Source organism: Pipistrellus kuhlii, unplaced genomic scaffold (assembly GCF_014108245.1).
Source record: "Pipistrellus kuhlii isolate mPipKuh1 unplaced genomic scaffold, mPipKuh1.p scaffold_m20_p_3, whole genome shotgun sequence".
Lineage (NCBI taxonomy): Eukaryota > Metazoa > Chordata > Mammalia > Chiroptera > Vespertilionidae > Pipistrellus > Pipistrellus kuhlii.
Window position 1 is genome coordinate 15,937,313 of NW_023425529.1, and position 18,483 is coordinate 15,955,795.

At 41.9% G+C, this 18,483-nt stretch overlaps 1 protein-coding gene and 1 non-coding gene across 13 annotated transcripts in view; both read right to left on the minus strand.

Annotated features, from left to right (window-relative positions):
- Window positions 1-18,483, minus strand: part of CHD4 (chromodomain helicase DNA binding protein 4) — a 31,787-nt gene that overhangs the window by 2,788 nt on the left and 10,516 nt on the right. For 8 of the 12 annotated variants that reach the window (XM_036455452.2, XM_036455454.2, XM_036455453.2 and 5 more), the window contains 22 exons: window positions 17,894-18,094; window positions 17,567-17,704; window positions 17,179-17,300; window positions 16,887-17,060; window positions 15,855-15,996; window positions 15,632-15,763; window positions 15,401-15,518; window positions 13,989-14,113; window positions 13,417-13,654; window positions 13,079-13,254; window positions 7,465-7,645; window positions 7,294-7,380; window positions 7,120-7,208; window positions 6,884-7,017; window positions 6,435-6,579; window positions 6,156-6,321; window positions 5,798-5,895; window positions 5,563-5,692; window positions 5,253-5,324; window positions 4,813-4,950; window positions 4,444-4,552; window positions 4,200-4,332 (listed from right to left, as the gene is read on the minus strand). In XM_036455452.2, the coding sequence (XP_036311345.1) occupies window positions 4,200-4,332; window positions 4,444-4,552; window positions 4,813-4,950; window positions 5,253-5,324; window positions 5,563-5,692; window positions 5,798-5,895; window positions 6,156-6,321; window positions 6,435-6,579; window positions 6,884-7,017; window positions 7,120-7,208; window positions 7,294-7,380; window positions 7,465-7,645; window positions 13,079-13,254; window positions 13,417-13,654; window positions 13,989-14,113; window positions 15,401-15,518; window positions 15,632-15,763; window positions 15,855-15,996; window positions 16,887-17,060; window positions 17,179-17,300; window positions 17,567-17,704; window positions 17,894-18,094 (3,048 nt within the window). Of the gene's footprint in view, window positions 1-4,199; window positions 4,333-4,443; window positions 4,553-4,812; window positions 4,951-5,252; window positions 5,325-5,562; window positions 5,693-5,797; window positions 5,896-6,155; window positions 6,322-6,434; window positions 6,580-6,883; window positions 7,018-7,119; window positions 7,209-7,293; window positions 7,646-13,078; window positions 13,255-13,416; window positions 13,655-13,988; window positions 14,114-15,400; window positions 15,519-15,631; window positions 15,764-15,854; window positions 15,997-16,886; window positions 17,061-17,178; window positions 17,301-17,566; window positions 17,705-17,893; window positions 18,095-18,483 lie in introns of all 12 variants that reach the window. The other 4 variants (XM_036455448.2, XM_045587678.1, XM_045587683.1 and 1 more) reach the window with 2 other exon arrangements.
- Window positions 5,980-6,118, minus strand: LOC118731092. The gene has a single exon (XR_004991786.1). It is a non-coding gene; the product is annotated as a small Cajal body-specific RNA 11 (non-coding RNA).

Consider the following 18,483-nt stretch of genomic DNA (forward strand, 5'->3'; position numbering starts at 1 on the left):
TTCTCTCAGAATGCATAAAAAATTAGAATCACAAACAATCTTACCTCCTAGAGATACTGTTAGCATTCTGAGATTTTTCTTCCCATAGGTATTTTTTACGTAATTGAAACTATATGTACATATCTATGTTTCACTGAAAGTTACATAGTAAGCATCTTCCTTTGTTCTTTGCTGCACTTAATAAAAGATTTTTTTTTTTTTTTTTAAGACAGATTCTTAATGGCTTGCATGGTAGTCCATCCCATGGATATATCTACATCGTATCATTTCAGTTGTTTTACTCTTTAAAATGTTTGGCCCTGGCTCAGTTGTGTGGGCGTTGTCCTGTGCACCAAAAGGTTGTGAGTTTGAATCCCAGTCAGGGTACATATCCAGGTTGCAGGCTTGATTCCCCATAGGGGGCATGCAGGAGGCAGCTAATCAATGTCTTGCTCTCTCTCTCCCTCTCCCTTTCTCTTAAAAAAAATTCTCAAAAAAATTTTTTGCTTACTGTGTCTCATATCTCACTTCCATTCCTCGCTTCACCAATAGGTAACCCTTCTAATATACTTACTGTGTGTCTTTTGGTGGGTGTTCTTGAAGTTTGTGCACATTTCTAATTTACAGAATGTTCTACATATATAAAATGCTTTTCTTCCTTTCCCCACTACTTTATCTTCTTAAAGTATCCATTTATGTTGTTATGTATTTTGTTGCTTCTAGCTGTTGCTTAGTGCTCCATGATGTGAATCCATATTTTATCTATCCACACTCCCAATTTCAAACAGCCAGGTTGCTTCCAAATACCAAAAATCATACTGCAACATACTCTTGTAGCTGTCACCTGATGGAGCTGTGTAAAAGGGTCTTTGAACTATATTACAAGACAGAATATTGATTCAGAAGTTATGAGACTCACACATCCACTGGTAGGAAGAATGCATTAGGGGTCAGGAAAAAGGACAGCATGAGGATAATAGGCTGTTGTTTCTTCCATAAGATTTGGCAAGCATCCACTTTCAATCCATATACCCGTCTCCTTCACCAACTCCCTCTTCCTGCCCCAAACTAGCTTTGTCTAGGATCAGCTCTTAACTTGCTGCTGTTCTTTTAAAGTATTCTCCCAAGAGATCCTTTTTTCCAAGAGATCTCTTCCTCTCCTAGGTCAGCCAGAATCTATATGCAAATGACTTTTCAAACCTACAGGTCAAGCACAGATTGTTCTGATTGCACTCATGTATGATGGTCACTCTTTGATCCCACTTGTTTATGGTGGCACAGGTAGTGGGAGGGTTATTTGCTGGTGAGAAATAATTTCTTGTGAGAAACACCAATTGACTTGCCTAAAACTGAACTTCCTCTTTTCTACAAACTGTTCCCTCTCCTCCTCACTTTCCTGATCTGCCAATGATAATTTAATTTTCTCAGTAACTCAGGCTCAAAGCTTCAGTTATTTTTGAAGGCTTATTCCTTCGTATCTCAAATCCAGTAAGTGACAGGTCAGCAAACTATGGCCTGGAGGCCAAATTTGGTCTGTTGCCTATTTTTATATGAGCTAAGAATTTTTATTTTACAGTTTATAAATAGCTGGAAAGTGAAAATAGTTTGTGACGTTTCTTAAAAATTATATGAAGTTCAAATCTGAGTGTTGACAAAGTTTTATTGGAACGCATTCATACTTATCACCCATGGCTGCTTTCATGCTACCACAAAGTTGAGTATTTGCAACAAAGATCATATATTCACAAAAGCCCAAAATAGTTACTTTCTGGCCTTTTAATAGAAAAGGTTTACTGATCCCTACAATAAATCAGTAAATCCCATAAATTCTTTTATTTCCTTTACCATATCCTTTTCATTTTCCACAGCCAGCATCATAGATCAGCCCTAACTACCTCACAATATGATCCTATATAATAAAGAGCTAATATGCTAATTAGTCCAGATGGCTGAACGATCTTCCAGAACAAATGGGCTGTGAGGGCGAGCCCTTTGCCCTTGCACAAATTCCGTGTATCAGGCCTCTAGTAGTTCTATAATTTCATGAATATTATTCCCCTTTCCCTTAGTCATATCAAAACTCTTCACAAAACTTTAATGGCTACCCATTAACTATAGGGTAAAGTCCATACTCTTCTTATCCAGTGCCAAAAACCTACCTACTGACCTCTAGCCCTTACCTCTCTCTACAACCTCCCACAAATGTTTTCTATAACCCAACTGGACCAACTTGCTTCCAAGCACCCTAAGCTCTGCTGCCTCTATGTCTTTGCTTGGCTTAATCCCTTTTAGTTTCAGTTTAGCCTTCTGTTTCTATCCATTCCAATCTCCAATTACATTCATCAAAACTTAACTCCCCATGCAGCCATTTGTGAACTCTCCTCACTCCCCAAATTCCATCTGGAGAACTTTTTCTTTTTTAAATATATTTCATCAATTTTTTACAGACAGGAAGGAAGAAGAATAGAGTTAGAAACATCAATGAGAGAGAAACACAGATCAGCTACCTCCTGCACACCCCCCACTGGTGATGTGCCCACAACCAAGATACATGCCCTTGATGGAAATCGAACCTGGGACCCTTTAGTCCACAGGCCGACGCTCTATCCACTGAGCCAAATCGGTTAGGGCTGGATAACTTTCTTATGGATTCAGCAGTCTCCCTCCCAATACCCAGAATGGCATTCACTTAATCCCATATTTGCCTCTACTTTAAACTGAAAGCACCTTGAGAACAGGCACTATGCCTTATTTGTCTTTGTATCCTTGTGCCACTCACTGCTTGATACATAATGTTTGAAGTTTTATTGGTATACATTTCTTTTTACACACACACATACATATGTCTTTTGTAGAAGGAGAGGAAAAGAGAACATCGATGAAGAGAATCATTCATCAGCTGCCTCCTGCATGCCCGCTACAGGGGATTGAGCCGGAAACCCAAAAACGTGCCCTTGACTGGATTCAGACCTGGGAGCGTACAGAGCCAAATCAGCTGGGGCTATTAGTGTACATTTCTTATTCCCCAAATTGTACTTGGGTTCAGAGCCACATGTCTTGTCTTCATGGTATCCATTTTCCCATTTTGATGGTCTGCACACAGGTGTTCTCAATATATGTTTGCTAATTTCCACTTAAGACTTTCTCCAGTCCTGGGCTTCTTAGCCCTAGTGTAGTGTTTCCCAACCTTCTCTCATGATGAGAATCACCTGGTGGAGTTGTTAAAACACAGATTCCTGAATCCCAACTAAGAAATGCTAAACTAGAATTTTTGAGAACATATAGGTAAAATTGCATACCTAACTTAGTGCTCTGTATATAAAATCTGTCTTAGAGCACTAGTTAAGTATACAATTTTACCTATATGTTCCCAAAAATTCTAGTTTAGCACTTCTTAGTTGGGATTCAGGAATCTGTGTTTTAACAACTCCACCAGGTGATTCTCATCATGAGAGAAGGTTGGGAAACACTGCCCTAGTGATTCTGAAAATAGAGCTCTCTACTTTGCATCTTCTTTTAGTATCCACTCCTCCCCTTATCCACACAGGTACTCTCAGACCCAGAATAAAGTACCACCAGCCCACTGACAGCCCTGCCTCCTCAGAGAGCCAACTCAATCCATCTCTGTATCTTTCCTGAACACTCCAACCTACAGTGTCCCCCAACACACCCACGACACTAGAGTCTGCGTCATTCATTAGACAGTCATCTTCAGCCCTTGAACAGCTGGTCAATTTTCAAGTCTATATGTCTTAATCTTTAACACTGAAGATACTTAGAAACAAAGCCTTTCACAGAATACAGAAGTTCAGCGCACAGCCGAAACTGGTTTGGCTCAGTTGATAGAGCGTCGGCCTGCGGACTGAAAGGTCCCAGGTTCGATTGCGGTCAAGGGCATGTACCTTGGTTGCGGGCACATCCCCGGTTGGGGGGGGGGGGAGGTGTTAGAGGCAGCTGATCAATGATTCTCTCTCATTGATGTTTCTAACTCTCTATCCCCCTCTCTTCCTCTCTGTAAAAAAAAAATCAATAAAATATATTAAAGAAAAGAAAAGAAAAGAAAAGAAACAGTAAAGTTCCACTAAAAAAAAAAAAGGAAGAAGTAGTTCAGCTCACAGAACACAATAGTACGGTTGAATGAACAGATTCCCTCCTTTGCAGTCCCTTCTGTACTTAAAGGGCTGCCATTTAAATATGATATTCCTCCCCATCCTGCTCACCTTAAACCTTCGTGCTAGAAATTTATTCTTGATCTCTAAGAAATTTCCACGGTTCATTTCACCCTTGAAAGGCTCATTGAGGATGGCATAGCGTGGGTCATTCTGGATGTCCTGCCACCGGGCATAGCCATGGCTGTTGGAAAATTGCTCAGGAAAAACAAAACAAGGAAAGTAAGAACCTCAGTCTGTGGACCCTTCAGAAACCTTCACTAAGAATCACAACCCAGACTCGGGAAAAGGATACTTTATGATGCCAGCCAGCAACCAGTAGTCATGCCGTCGATGCCAGATCTCATAAGTCTTCTTGGTGACTGTGGCTGCACGCTCTTCATTCTGCCAGAGGGAGTGCAACTCTAAAGAGGAATTTAAGGAAGGTTGAGGAGAAAAAGAAAGGTACACATCTGTGAGAATTCAAAATGCTATTTATTCCTATCCCCCCTGATACCATTTTAATACTATGCCTGTGGCTTCCTAACATGGAACCCAGAGGAGAATGCAATCAGCCTACCTTTCCTCATCTACTAGAGGTTAAACCACTGTACCCTGGTTTCTAATAACAACCATAATTTCACGTCAGATCCTTGTAACCTCAGAGGGTCCCTCATTTTCTTACCAGTAAAACCACCATCTGCAATGTTGAACATGAAACGCTGTTTAATGTTTTTTTTTTGCTTCTCATCAATCAGATCCTTGGGAGTCTCTCCATTCTGAAGCATCACCTCTTTTTTCTCTTCTTCTTCTTTCTTCTCTTCTACAGGATATGCAGGAGAAAACGTTAGCTCCAGACACTGTGGCCCTTATCCATAGCACTATGTGCTACAAGATATCATCCACCTCCACCCTTTCTCCACACAGGTGTTTCTCAAACCCAGAAAAGGTGCCACTGGCCCAATGACAACTAAATGTGGGGACAAATGGAGCAGTCACTTGGGATAATGGATATATGGGTGTGAATAGGAAGGGGAGGTTGGAAGGGAGATGTCCCAGAGATAAAGTCCTTGCTTCTAGTTTCAGAGTCCTCCCAAACTACAATTAGCTTCTTCAAACACCAACCTTTGTCCTCTACCACAATGGGAGTCAGATCTATTGCTGACTTCTCCTCCACCTTCTCCACATCAGCAACACCTGGAAGGAACAGATCACACTGAGAATGTATCTAAAGAAGAATGTTCTCCGCCGTTCCACATTACATCCAACTGGAACAATCCTAAACCGAAATCTTTGATTAAAACCTTAAAAGATGTCATAAGTGGTGTATGGGATTCTTCAGTGTGTTACTTCCACCTGACATCGTACAGCCTGTCTGGAATTCCATGAACAACTCATTTACACAGGGATCTGTAGTGCTTGAAAATGTGGATACCTTTGGATTCTGTCTCCATGGGTTCCTCTGTCCTCTCTTTCACCTCTGCCTTTTCCACTTTCTCCTCTCCCTCAGGAGGTTCAACAAGGACCTTTTCATCCTCCACGGCAGGGGCAGGGGGCTGTGGACACTTAAAGGAAAAAAGACAAAAGATGAAGCAGACAGGCCAGCAATGAAAAGACGTGGGTTTATCCATCTGCCTTTGGTATGGCATCCAGTCACAACCATCTCTTACCTCAACAGCAGCCTCAGGTGCTGCAGATTTAACCTCCTTTTCTCCTTCTGTGCTCTCTTCATCTTTGATGCTGTTTTCCTCTATTTTTATCCCATCCTCTGAAACCAACAGAAGACAACTGATTAGGAAGAAGGTCCTAGATCAGAGAGAATGCCATATCTTCTCAGTCTGGCTTATCTTAAATTGTCCTCTCGTGCCTTTAAGAGCCAGCCCTATACTCAGGACGGCCCTCCTAAACTGAGAGGGAGGTTGCTGTGTGTCCTGCCAGACTCCCCTGTGATGCTGAGCACAGGTGAGCAGAGAAAGCATAGGCCAGGACAAGAGCAGAGGAACAGAAATGACAGTAGAACAGACTTACCAGCTGGTGGGGCAGGTGCAGGAGTATTGGGTTGTGTGTCCCCTGGAGTGGAGGGTGTAGGTGTCTTTGGGGAAGGTGACCCTGGCTGGGACATTTTCTTGTTTTCCTCTACTTCAGCGAGTTCAGGCATACTCCAGCGCCCATTAACATGCTCAAACTCCTGAACCTGCAGCAACAGAACAAGATGTTGAAGATCCAATACCAGCTCTAGGTTCTGTTCCTATGGCTCTCCAGTTTCCCCTAGAAACCCTCAACAATGGAGAGAAGTTCAGGGCTCACCTTCTTGCGAATCAAGGACATGACACCAATCCTAGTAAGAACATGCTGGCGAGACAGGCCTTCTCGGGGGACACCATCAGCAAAGGTCTCAGCCCCATCTGCTCCTGGCTCACATAAATGCCGCATAAAAAGAGAGACATAAGCCCTGTAGTGAAGAAATAGAGAAATGAGTTAAACAGCGATTATGCCAACTCCTAGACCAGCTTTTTCCACACCACCAATTAGGTATTATCCCAGACGACTATGGCTTCATCCTGAGGTAAAGCCCATCATCACAGTGAAAGCTGGTGGCCAAACTCCACGCCATGTCCCAGATAGGAACACAAGCTTATTACTAAGAGCTTCACCTGCCAACTTCGTCAGAGGAAACAGCCCATTGCCCTGCACAGCTGGACTAGTGCTATAGAAGCCCTTGCACTATGTCAATCCTGTTCCATCTCTCAACTTACTTGAATTCTTTCTCTGACTTGCCTCGCAGATCTCTCACAAGCCACTGAGTGGTAAAAGCATCCTGAGGTGGCATCCCATATCGCATAATTGCATTAAGAAAGGCTTTTCGCTGCCGAGCATTAAAACCAAGTACCTAGGGGGAGAAGGAACCTAGGTGAGTGGGAGCATGTCTTATCCCACCAAAGACCCAATATCGGCACGAACCCACCCCTCCCTAGAATCATAAAGCACTTACTTCAATATTCCCACCCACACGGGCCAACAGAGGAGGCAATGGTTTATCTTTATCATTCCGCAGGCCCTTGCGACTGGGCCTGCGGGGAGCTGCAAGAAGAAAAGAATGCATGAGTGACACTGGTAGGGCATTCGACAAGCAATATGTAAACAAGAAGAGAAGCACAGCCCTCACCTTCTGAACGTTCATCAAAGTCTTCATCACCTTCCTCTGAAGCCACTGAATAATCGGACTGGTTGTCGGACTGGTCGTCCTGCCAATCTGGAGGAAGAGAGGGCAGATGAGCGGGGCCCACTGCTCTAGTGGAACGGCCCATGGGTGGGGGGCGGGGCCGGCCACACACACCTCGGTCCTCCTGCGAGCCATCATTGTAGTTGACCTGTTTACGGATTCTTTTTCCTTTGCCCAGATTTCGGGCCAAATCTTCTTGCTGCTGCTCATAATGGTGCCGCAGCAATTTCTCCCAGTAGTCAGGATCCACACTTTCTTCCTGTTTTATGATTTCCCGTTCTACCTCCTCTTCCTCCTGGGACAGAGGGAGGGCCAGGACTCAGGGGTGCTGAAGTCAGCACCACCAGCTACCCCTGGTCCTCACAGTTCCCATTCTGCTAGCTCCTTTGCATGACTGGACTCTGAAATACTTGGTGTGCCTGCTTGAACCTAAGAACTTAAAAGAAATTGAAGTGACACAACATGGCTCCTTATAATTATGTGTCCATCAGCAGTCAACATAACTAAAAAAAAAACATGGAATGGAGCCATTATCACAAGAGATGGGTAAAGATATAGTGTGTTTCTTCTACCCTTTTTATTGACACATACACAGTTGGGAGACAGCAAATGAAGAAAAGAGAAGTTAGAGCCTTAGCAAGACAGAATGGAACCACTCCTGAAATCCTGCAAAAGGTTTTCACAACAGATAATGTAGGACAGTTGTGCTCTTCTAAACTTCACAATGTTTATCAAATGTGCGCAAAAAACAGAATTACACACATAGGGTACCCCCAAAAATTGTATGCAAACTTTAACAGCTGACAACTCACTTAATTTAAACTCCTTTTCAGGTTTAACTGGTTTGAAATAATGGATGAAGCCAGACTAAGCTTTGAACAAAGATGATTTATCATAAAGTGCCATTTTTTTATGAGAATACATAATAAAGTTTATAGTACAAAACTGGCACCAGTCATTAGCAGCGCCTGGACCAGAATAGAACGGTCATCAGTTTGAAAACAGACATTGAAAAAAATAAATAAATTACTGCCTGGCCTGTGTGGCTCAGTGGTTGAACATGGACCTATGAACAAGGTCATAATTCAGTTCCTGGTCAGGGCACATGCCCAGATTGTGGGCTCAATCCCCAGTAGGGAGTTTGCAGGAAAGAGCCAAGCAATCATTCTCTCATCACTGATGTCTCCCTTCCTCTCAGAAATCAATAAAATTTTAATTATTCATTTCTGTAGATTCTTTTAAATTCAAAAGTGAACTATATGTTAATAAATACTGACTTTGTAATCATTCAAAGTATGTATACATTTTTGGGGGGACACCCTGTATATATCATACTATGTCCCTGTAAAGTTTATGCTCCTCTGAAAGTCTTATTACTTTTTCAGACATTTCAGGATTATTAACTCAGTGGTCTGCAAAGTTATTAGTCAACAGAGCCAAATATCAACAGTACAACGATTGAAATTTCTTTTGAGAGCCAAATTTTTTAAACTTAAACTTCTTCTAAATGCCACTTCTTCAAAATAGACTTGCCCGGGCCGTGGTATTTTGTGGAAGAGTCACACTCAAGGGGCCAAAGAGCCACATGTGGCTCACGAGCCGCAGTTTGCCCATCACGGCACTGATTCCAAATCCCTTTTGTTAGAACTAGAGACCCAGTGCATGAGTTTGTGCATGGGTGGGGTCCCTTGACCTGACTAGTGATCATCAGGGCTGATCAGGCCTTCTTGCCATTCCCAATTGGCTTATCAGGGCCTGTGGGCTGGTGGGGAGGGACGGCAGAAGGTTGGTTGGGCCATGAGAGGTTGCTATGGGAGCACATTGACCACCAGAGGGCAACTCCTGCATTGGGTGCCTTCCCCCTGGTGGTCAGTGCGCATTATAGCAACTGGTTGTTCATTCAGCCGCTTAGGTTTGATTAGCCCAGCTGGCACGGCTCAGAGGTTGAACATTGCCCTATGAACCAGGAAGTCACGGTTCAATTCCTGGTCAGGGCACATGCCTAGGTTGTAGGCTCAATCCCCAGTGTAGGACGTGCAGGAGGCAGCCAATCAATTATTCCGTTCCATCATCAATGTTTCTTTTTCTCCCTCTCCCTTTATCTTTGAAATCAATAAAAATAAGATAACAATTTTTAAAAAGAAATTAAACTGCTGCTACTAGCATAATATTAAAAACAACCTAAATGTCCATCATTTATTAAATTAATAAAATAAATGTTGGGGTTTGGGGTGGATGCAGGGATCAAAGGTACAAACTTCCAATTATAAAATAAGTAATGGAAATATAATGTACAACATGGTGACTATAATGATACTATATTACATATTTGAAAGTTGCTTAGAATGTCAGTCTTAAACTTCTCAGAAGAAAAAAAAATTTGTAACTATACTGCAATAGAGATTAACCAGATTTATTATGTTCATTTCACAACATATACACAAATTAACAAATTATGGTGCACACCTGAAACCAACATTATATATCAGTTATATCTCAATTTTTAAAAATAAATTATGGGCCGAAACCGGTTTGGCTCAGTGGTAGAGCGTCGGTCTGCAGACTGAAAGGTCCCAGGTTAGATTCTGGTCAGGGGCATGTACATTGGTTGCGGGCACATCCCCAGTAGGGGGTGTGCAAGAGGCAGCTGGTCGATGTTTCTCTCTCATCGACGTTTCTAGCTCTCTATCCCTCTCCCTTCCTCTCTGTGAAAAATCAATAAAGATATATTTTAAAAAAATAAATAAATAAAAATAAATAAGTAAAAATAAATTATGGTGCCGAAACCGGTTTGGCTCAGTAGATGGAGCGTCGGTCTGCGGACTAAAAGGTCCCAGGTTCGATTCCGGTCAATGGCATGTACATTGGTTGCGGGCACATACCCAGTAGGGGGTGTGCAGGAGGCAACTGGTCGATGTTTCTCTCTCATCAACGTTTCTAGCTCTCTATCCTTCTCCCTTCCTCTCTGTGAAAAATCAATAAAAAATATATATTTTAAAAATAAATAAATAAGTAAATAAATAAATAAATAAATTATGGTACTTTCAAACAAGGATATACTATGCAGGGGGAAAAAGTTGTAGAGTTTTTTATGTGCTGATTTAGACTACATCTTCAAGATTTATTAAGCAGACAAAAACAAGGTAGAGAACATTATGTATAAGAAACTACTTCCACCATAGCCGATTTGGCTCAGTGCACAGAGCGTTGGTCTGACGAGTCCTAGGTTCGGTTCCAGTCAATGGTACGTACCTTGGTTGCAGACTCAATCCCCAGCCCTGATCAGGGCGCGCATGTGGAGGAGGTAACCAATCAATGTGTCTCTCTCACATCAATGTTCCTGTCTCTCCCTCTCCATTCTACTCTCTCTAAATATCAGTGGGGGGAAACAATACAAATAAATAAATAAATAAATAAATAAATAAATAAATAAATAAATGTCAATGAAAAGCCAGTAGGAGTGGCTTAGTGATTCAGTATCCATTTATGAACCAGGAGGTCATGGTTCAATTCCTGGTTAGGGTATATGCCCAGGTTGCAGGCTTGACCCCCAGAAGGGGGTGTGCAGTAGGCAGCTGACCAATGATTCTCTTTCATCATTGATATTTCTATCTCTCTTTTCTTCTCCCTTCCTTTCTAAAATCAATAAAAATATTAAAAAAAATAAAAATATAAAAACCAATGGAAAAATATTCTTGGCTGATAATTAACAACAATAAAAAAAACAAAACAATCAGCTACTTTTGTGTTAAAAAGGAAAAGAGAAAATGCACTTGTGTGTATGTTTATGTGTGTGCATGGATGAATACGTATTTAACTTCTATGTACATAAAACACTTTTAGAAAGACATATAGGAAACACCTTGACCAGTGGTTGAACAGGAGGTCATGGTTTGATTCCCAGTTGGGGCACATGCCTGGTTTATGGGCTTGATCCCCAGTAGAGGGGCATGCAGGAGGCTGCTGATTGATGATTCTCTCTCAGTATTGATGTTTCTATCTCTTTCTTCCTCTCTGAAATCAATAAAAATATATTTAAAAAACAAAGAATTAAAAAAAGAAAAAGGAAAGAAACCAGATACATAAGTTATCAATAGGGAGGGAAGGAATTAGGTAGCCAGACAGGGTGAGAGAGATAACTTTGTATCTTTTGAATCTTGAACCATGTGAATTACTATCTAATAAAAAAATAAAAATTTAAAATATAATAAAGTAAACAGTAACTACAGCCACCAACAAGAAGGTCACTTATATACCTGAGTAATCCTTAGCAGAGGTTATCAATGGGAGGGAGGGTACCACCCCTCCCTTCCCAATCACGTGCTGTGGAGCACCTTCAGGAAGGCCATTTTGATTGAATCTAGTCTAGAGACCTATGTCAGGCTTTCAACCAGTTACACATAACTAAGGTTAGTAGCATCACCTTCAAGGACAAAGATAATAGATACATATCAGAAAAACACAGCAATTAATCAATAAAGAAATTTTTTTAAAAAACACACACACACACAGCAAGAGAGATAGTTCTCAGTTGAAACTCTGAGAAAAAATGGTAAAGATCACCATAACCTTTGTCAATTCAAAGAACACTGAGCTAAGTGGTTTAAAGAGGACCATCAGAGAAGGCAAATTTTTTTCATTTTACACCCAACATTATCATTTGGGAAAACGAATTATTACAGATGCCACACATTTTATTACTGTTTTAGTATTTTTCCGTTTTTTGTTTTCTTTTTTACTTAAAAAGACCAAGAAAATGAAGGAAAGTGGGGGAAAAAAGGAAGAACAACAATTAATATTTTAAAAGGCACAGAGAGACAGGCTGTCTACAGGTATGTATCTTATTTCCTGTCTTTTCTCCAAATAGACTTGAAAATAGCAAACAAGTCCTGGTCAGTTTGGCTCAGTGGGTAGAGCATCATCCAGCAGATGAAGGTTCCAAGGTTTGATTCCCAGTAAAGGGCACATACCTCCACATACCTCGGTTGCAGGTTTACCCTCACCCTCACCCATGAACAGAAGGCAACCAACTGATGTCCCTCTCACCTCTCTCTCTTTCTCTCTCCCTCCTCCCTCCCTTCCTTCCTCTTTCTCTCCTCCCTCTCTAAAAAAAATAAGTAAATAAAAATAAAAAAAAAGCAATGGAAAAAATATTCTTAGATGAAAACTGAAAAGAAAAAAAAAAAGCAAATAGCCCTAACCAGTTTGACTCAGTGGATAGGGCATCGGCCTTCAGACTGAAGGGTCCCAGGTTCAATTCTGGTCAAGGGCATGTACATTGGTTGCGGGCACATCCCCGGTGGGGAGGTGTGCAGGAGGCAGCTGGCCAATGATTCTCTCTCATCGATGTTTCCAGCTATCTATCACTCTCCCTTCCTCTCTGTGAAAAATCAATAAAATATATTTTAAAAAAAAGAAAAGAAAAAAAAGAAAAGCAAACAGTTTATTTGTAGGATTAACAAAATACCTAAGAGAAAATGAGATTATGATAAAGACCTAATATAACTGTTTTGAGTGAATAAACTGTGGGTTCCCTGACAGCCACAGCAAAGATAAAAATGTGATTAATCATGTTATAGTATTTATTTTCAAAAGAAGACATATATTCAACTCATCGATGTACTAATTTGCCTACAGATATTTTCTTCCTGTTTTAAATACCATCCTGGTCTCAGTTGCAATTTTGGATCAACCACCAAGCAAAGCAATGCCTTGGACTCATACTCACCCCCATTTCTTCTTCCCGCACTACATATTGGGCCACTTTGAATGAGCTCAAATATTCATTCATGCCCTGCAATTCTGTGTCTTCAGTCTCATCCTGGTTACGGTCCAGTAGTCGTTCAATGGCCTTATCATCATAGTGGATAACACTGCTATCCTCTCCCTCTTTGTTGTCTCCTCCTATAAAGAATCAAGGATCCATATGCCCAAAGTCAGCTTCAGCAGCTCCAGTAGAAAAAGCAAGTTCCACAGGACCCTGGATCCAAGTCCCAGGACCCTAGGTATCAAAGATACCCTTTAGAAGCCAAGCCCCAGACCAAAACAAGTTCCTGACTAGCTCACCTCCATCTGTGGCTTCATCCTTGAATAACTCCTCAGTGCCAAACTTGAGGATGTCATCAAGCTCCTGTTTGGACATGGATCCAGTCTTGGAGCCCAGCCCAGGCCGAACCACTAGATGCGTCAGCATCATCTTCTTTTTTGCCACCTGCGTGATACGCTCCTCCACTGACGCACGGGTCACAAACCGATAGATCATCACCTTTTTATTTTGCCCAATACGATGAGCTCTGCTAAAGGCCTGGAGGAGGGTACAGAATGAAGCCAGAAATTAAAGCAACCATTTTCCTGCTTTCACTCTCGCCAAGAGTTCTACATTATAAACAAATTCCAGAACTAGGCAGGAGCTGCAGCTTGCCTTCATACGGAACTTCCTTTTGTATCACTGCCCCCAAACACCACCCTCCATCATGTTACCAAAAACAGAACCACAGATAACCCAAAATTTCTGGCTTACAATACATTAAAAGACATAAAAAGAATCTATTGTTTTCCCCTGAAAACAACTAATTCCAGATGGTGGAGCCCTCACTTCTAGTAAGTTACTGTATACCAAGACTGCTACCTCTGCTCACCTGAATGTCATTATGGGGGTTCCAGTCAGAATCATAGATAATGACTGTGTCAGCAGTGGCCAAATTTATCCCAAGACCCCCAGCTCGAGTGGAAAGCAAGAAGCAGAACTGCTGAGCACCCGGTGCTAGGAAAAAAACAAAAAACATCATTAGAAGTGTCTAGTGAATTCCAATTAACAAATATAGAAGGAATTTCAGAAATATAAAACCTCATGAGCCAACACCACAGAAATAATCATTGTAAGCAAGGTCCACTGATGGATACTAAAATCAGCATGAAAGTTTAAGGAGAAACAGGGTATCACCAGAGTCTCAAACATCTCTCAAAATATTTATCAACTACCATGGGGAGACACTCAGCAGACACCACCTGAACAAGTGGTCAAGGTTACCATCACCAACAATGAGACATTCACATCATCATGTCCTCTCCCTCAATATGACGCTTTGAAAAGGACACAGCATCGCTTCTTAATATTCTTGCCCAACATGTCTCATCTCAATCTGGACATGAGAAAAACGACATTCCACAAATAGCTGACCAGTAATCATCAAAAGTATCAATGTCAGGAAAGAATTAAGAACTGTCATATAGTACAGGAAAAAAATCAACAACTTAATGCTGAATCTGGACTTGGATCCTGAAATACAAAAAGGACCTTAGGGGGGAAACTGGTGACATTTCAATTAGTCTATAGTTTATTTATCAATATAATACCAGTGCTAATCTCATGATTTTGAGACTTGTACTGTGGTTATATAACTTACTAAGAGAAGAAGTGTGAAGAGTATACATGGACTCTCTGTACTATTATTTTTGAAACTTTTGGTTAAGTCTAACATTTTTTTAAAAAGAAAAGGTAGGGCCCAGATACTGTGGCTCAGTTGGTTGAGAGTTGTCCTGGGCCACCAAAAGGTTGCTGGTTCAAGTCTCAGTGAGGCACATACCTGGGTTTCAGGTCTGATGCTCAGTCAGAAAGTGTATGGAAAGTAGCCAATCAATGTTTGTCTCACAGATCAATGTCTCTCTCCCCTTTCCTCTAAGTATGTCCTCAGATGAGAATTTTTAAAAAACCACTAAAATTAAAAAAAGTGGTGGCTACTGAGACAGGTCTGCCACTAACTTGTGATAAGTACTTGGATAAATCCTGGTCCCTCCTTGGCCTGAAGATACAATGAAGATGATTAAAGAAAATATTCTTTCAGACAAAAGAATGAAGACTTCAAGAAAAAAACTTCATAGGAATAGTCCAATACACTCTTCCAATCAAATTAAAAAAAATTTTTTTTCCAAATGAATTGACAAAGACCCAAAACTATACAGAAAAGCAGATACACAAGAAGAACAAGTGGCTGGTCCAAAGACACAGTGAATGAGGATGCCTAGAGCAATGCCACTCTTTGCCTCATACCGTTGAAGCGGTCAATGGCCTCTTGACGCATGTTCCCAGTGATTCCACCATCAATACGTTCATATTTATAACCTTCATGTTCCAAAAAATCCTCTAGCAGGTCTAGCATCTTGGTCATCTGGAAAAGGAGAAAGTTTAATTATGGGAAAGTCAGATGAAAATCCTTTCCCTCATGCCACTGAGGGTGTCTACTGCTATCCCTTAAAGGTCCCAGCTCAATCCATATAATACCTGGGAGAAGATGAGTACACGGTGCCCACCCTCCTTAAGGTTCTTGAGCATCTTCTGCAGCAGCAATAGTTTCCCAGACGCTCTGATTAGGGCACTGCCATCATACATGCCATTAGGCATCTTAGGGGCTTCCTGAGGAGAGAAGCAAAGAAGAAAAAAACAGTGAAAGAAAGCCCACAGAGCAGTTCCAACCCAGGGAGGAACAAGAGGTGGCACAACATACCATTGCAGCCACGGGAAAGAGATAAGGGTGGTTGCAGCACTTCTTAAGATCCATCACCACATTCAGCAGAGAGACCTGGTTGCCACCACCTCGAGCGTTGAGTGCTTCAAAATTTCGAGTGAGGATATACTTGTAGTATTTCCTGCATGGGCAAGGGAGGAAGGCAAGTCAGACTCAAGTCTTCATATGGCTCAAAATGCAGTCCTAAGATCTGAGGTCTTCCAATATATCTCACTTTGGATCTAAGGAAACCTAACCAGCACTGCCACCATCATTTTAAATAAGGTAAGGTATGACTAACTACATAAGAACCAAGAGAAAAAAATAAAAAGAACCAAGAACTCCAGCTGCCTGGCATTAGATATCTTTAGGCCTTGCTTGCACCTGTCACCAGATGCCTTGAAGCAGTGTGGTGAAGAATAAGGAACACTTTGCAGCCCAGCCAGTATGGCTCAGTGGTTGAGCATCAACCTATGAACCAGAAAGTCACGGTTCAATTTCCCCATCAGGGCACATGCCCAGGTTTCAGGTTTGATCCCCACTTGGGGGTGTGCAGGAGGCAGCCAGTCGGTGGTTCTCTCTCATCATTGATGTTTCAACCTCTCTCTCCCTTTTCTTTTCCTCTCTGAAATCAATAACATATATTTAAAAAGAAAAAGAAAAAAGAAAAAAAAAAAAGACCATCTAGGGGAAATGATGAACAATATAGACTGATGAACAAGAACAGATCCAGAGACAAGAAGCCATGGGTCAGACTGTTGGACCTCAGAGGGAGGGAGGGGATAAAAGGGAGAGATCAACCAAAGGACTTATGTGCATACATATGAGCCTAACCAGTGGTCAAGGACAACAGGGAGGTGACAACATGATTGGGGATGGAGGGGATGGGAATGGGGAGATGAGGACAAATATGTGATACCTTAATCAATAAAGAAATTTAAAAAAGAAAAAAAAAAAGAAACACTTTGCAGACTGGCTGATGTCTAACAGTATTTGCAAAATGGAGTCAATATTTTGTTCTTTCTGACTCACTTTTGCATAGGGCTCAGTTCCACACGCACAATCAGCTCTGTCTTGGATGGCATATTCTTGAACACATCAGCTTTGAGCCGCCGCAACATGTGAGGCCCCAGCATGTCATGCAGTTTTTTAATCTGATCCTCCTTGGCAATGTCAGCAAACTCCTCCAAGAAGCCTTCCAAATTGCTTCAGAAAGAGAAAGGAAAACATTGTTGGAGAGGGAAAAGGGAAGTGATATAAGAAATGGACAACAGGAAGAGCAGAAGCAGAATTATGAGCCGATTATATATTAACACACACTTACTGGAACCTCTCAGGGGTGAGAAAGTTGAGCAGATGAAACAGCTCTTCTAGGTTGTTCTGTAATGGAGTCCCAGTCAGCAACAGCTTATGCTGGAGTGAGTAACCATTTAAGACCCGGAAGAACTGGAGAAGCAGATGGAGAGAGGTGAAACTCAATGCAACAAGGGCTGTAGTATATCTCTGCAGAACTCCCAGCTTTTTCACTGCCTAATACTTCGGTTTCCCACCCCCAACTCCACCTCTCTTTTAAGGTCTGGCCACCAAGGGCTATCAGTAATGAAGAAAAGCAAAGACCGTTTTTCCCTTTCCTCTCCTCCTAGGTCTCCTCTTTTGAGTAAGGGGTATTAAAAAGATACTGAAGGCCATAATCTCCCTCCATTCCCCCTCACCTTAGACTGGTTGTTCTTGAGCCGATGGGCTTCATCCACAATGAGGCAGGCCCAGTCAATAGAGCCCAAGATAGCCATGTCAATGGTGATCAGCTCATAGGACGTCAGCAGCACATGGAACTTCACAGATGCCTCTTTCTGCACAAGACGACAACCTGGTTATTACTGTTCAATTTTTTCAGTGTCAGCAAACTCAAGGGACTTATGGGGCTTTTCCCTCCTTCCAGCTGTCATCCTTCTTGCCTCATCCCAGGAACCAAGTCACAGGAGACAAACAAAGCCCATAACAACTCCCCCTTGAGAGTGATCTCCCTTCCTCTGAGATACCTTCATGCGAGAGGCCTTCTTGCCACCACGAATGGCATTGTCTTCAAAAGAGAACTCATTCTCTCGGATGATGGCCCGGCTGTCTTTGTCACCCACGTAAGTCACCACGTACATATCTGGAGCCCACATTTCAAACTCCCGCTCCCAGTTGATGATAGTAGAAAGAGGGGCACTCACTAGGAAGGGGCCTTTGGAATGACCCTTTGAGAAGAAACAAAGAACAGAGTAAGGACAAAGGGCCCATTCCACTACAACCACAGAGCCCACCGATATCCCATGCCCCAGAAACTATCCAAGTATTGGCACACGCCTACTATTCCTACCCTGACCTTCTCTATGTATGAAAACGCCCTGCCCACTCCTTTCCACAGGCCTTACCCACCATTATAGAGAATGCAACCTTACCTCTTCCATTAAGTCTTTCTATACTAATTCCACCCACAGTTCTGCTGATCTCAACACAAATCCATAGAGGCTCTACGCACCCACCACTAATCCTACCCATGGTTCCATGCCCCCAAATCTTTCTCTGTGTACATGTGTCTATCTTACTGTCATTCAAGATTAGCAATCATTTTTTCTTCTTTCTT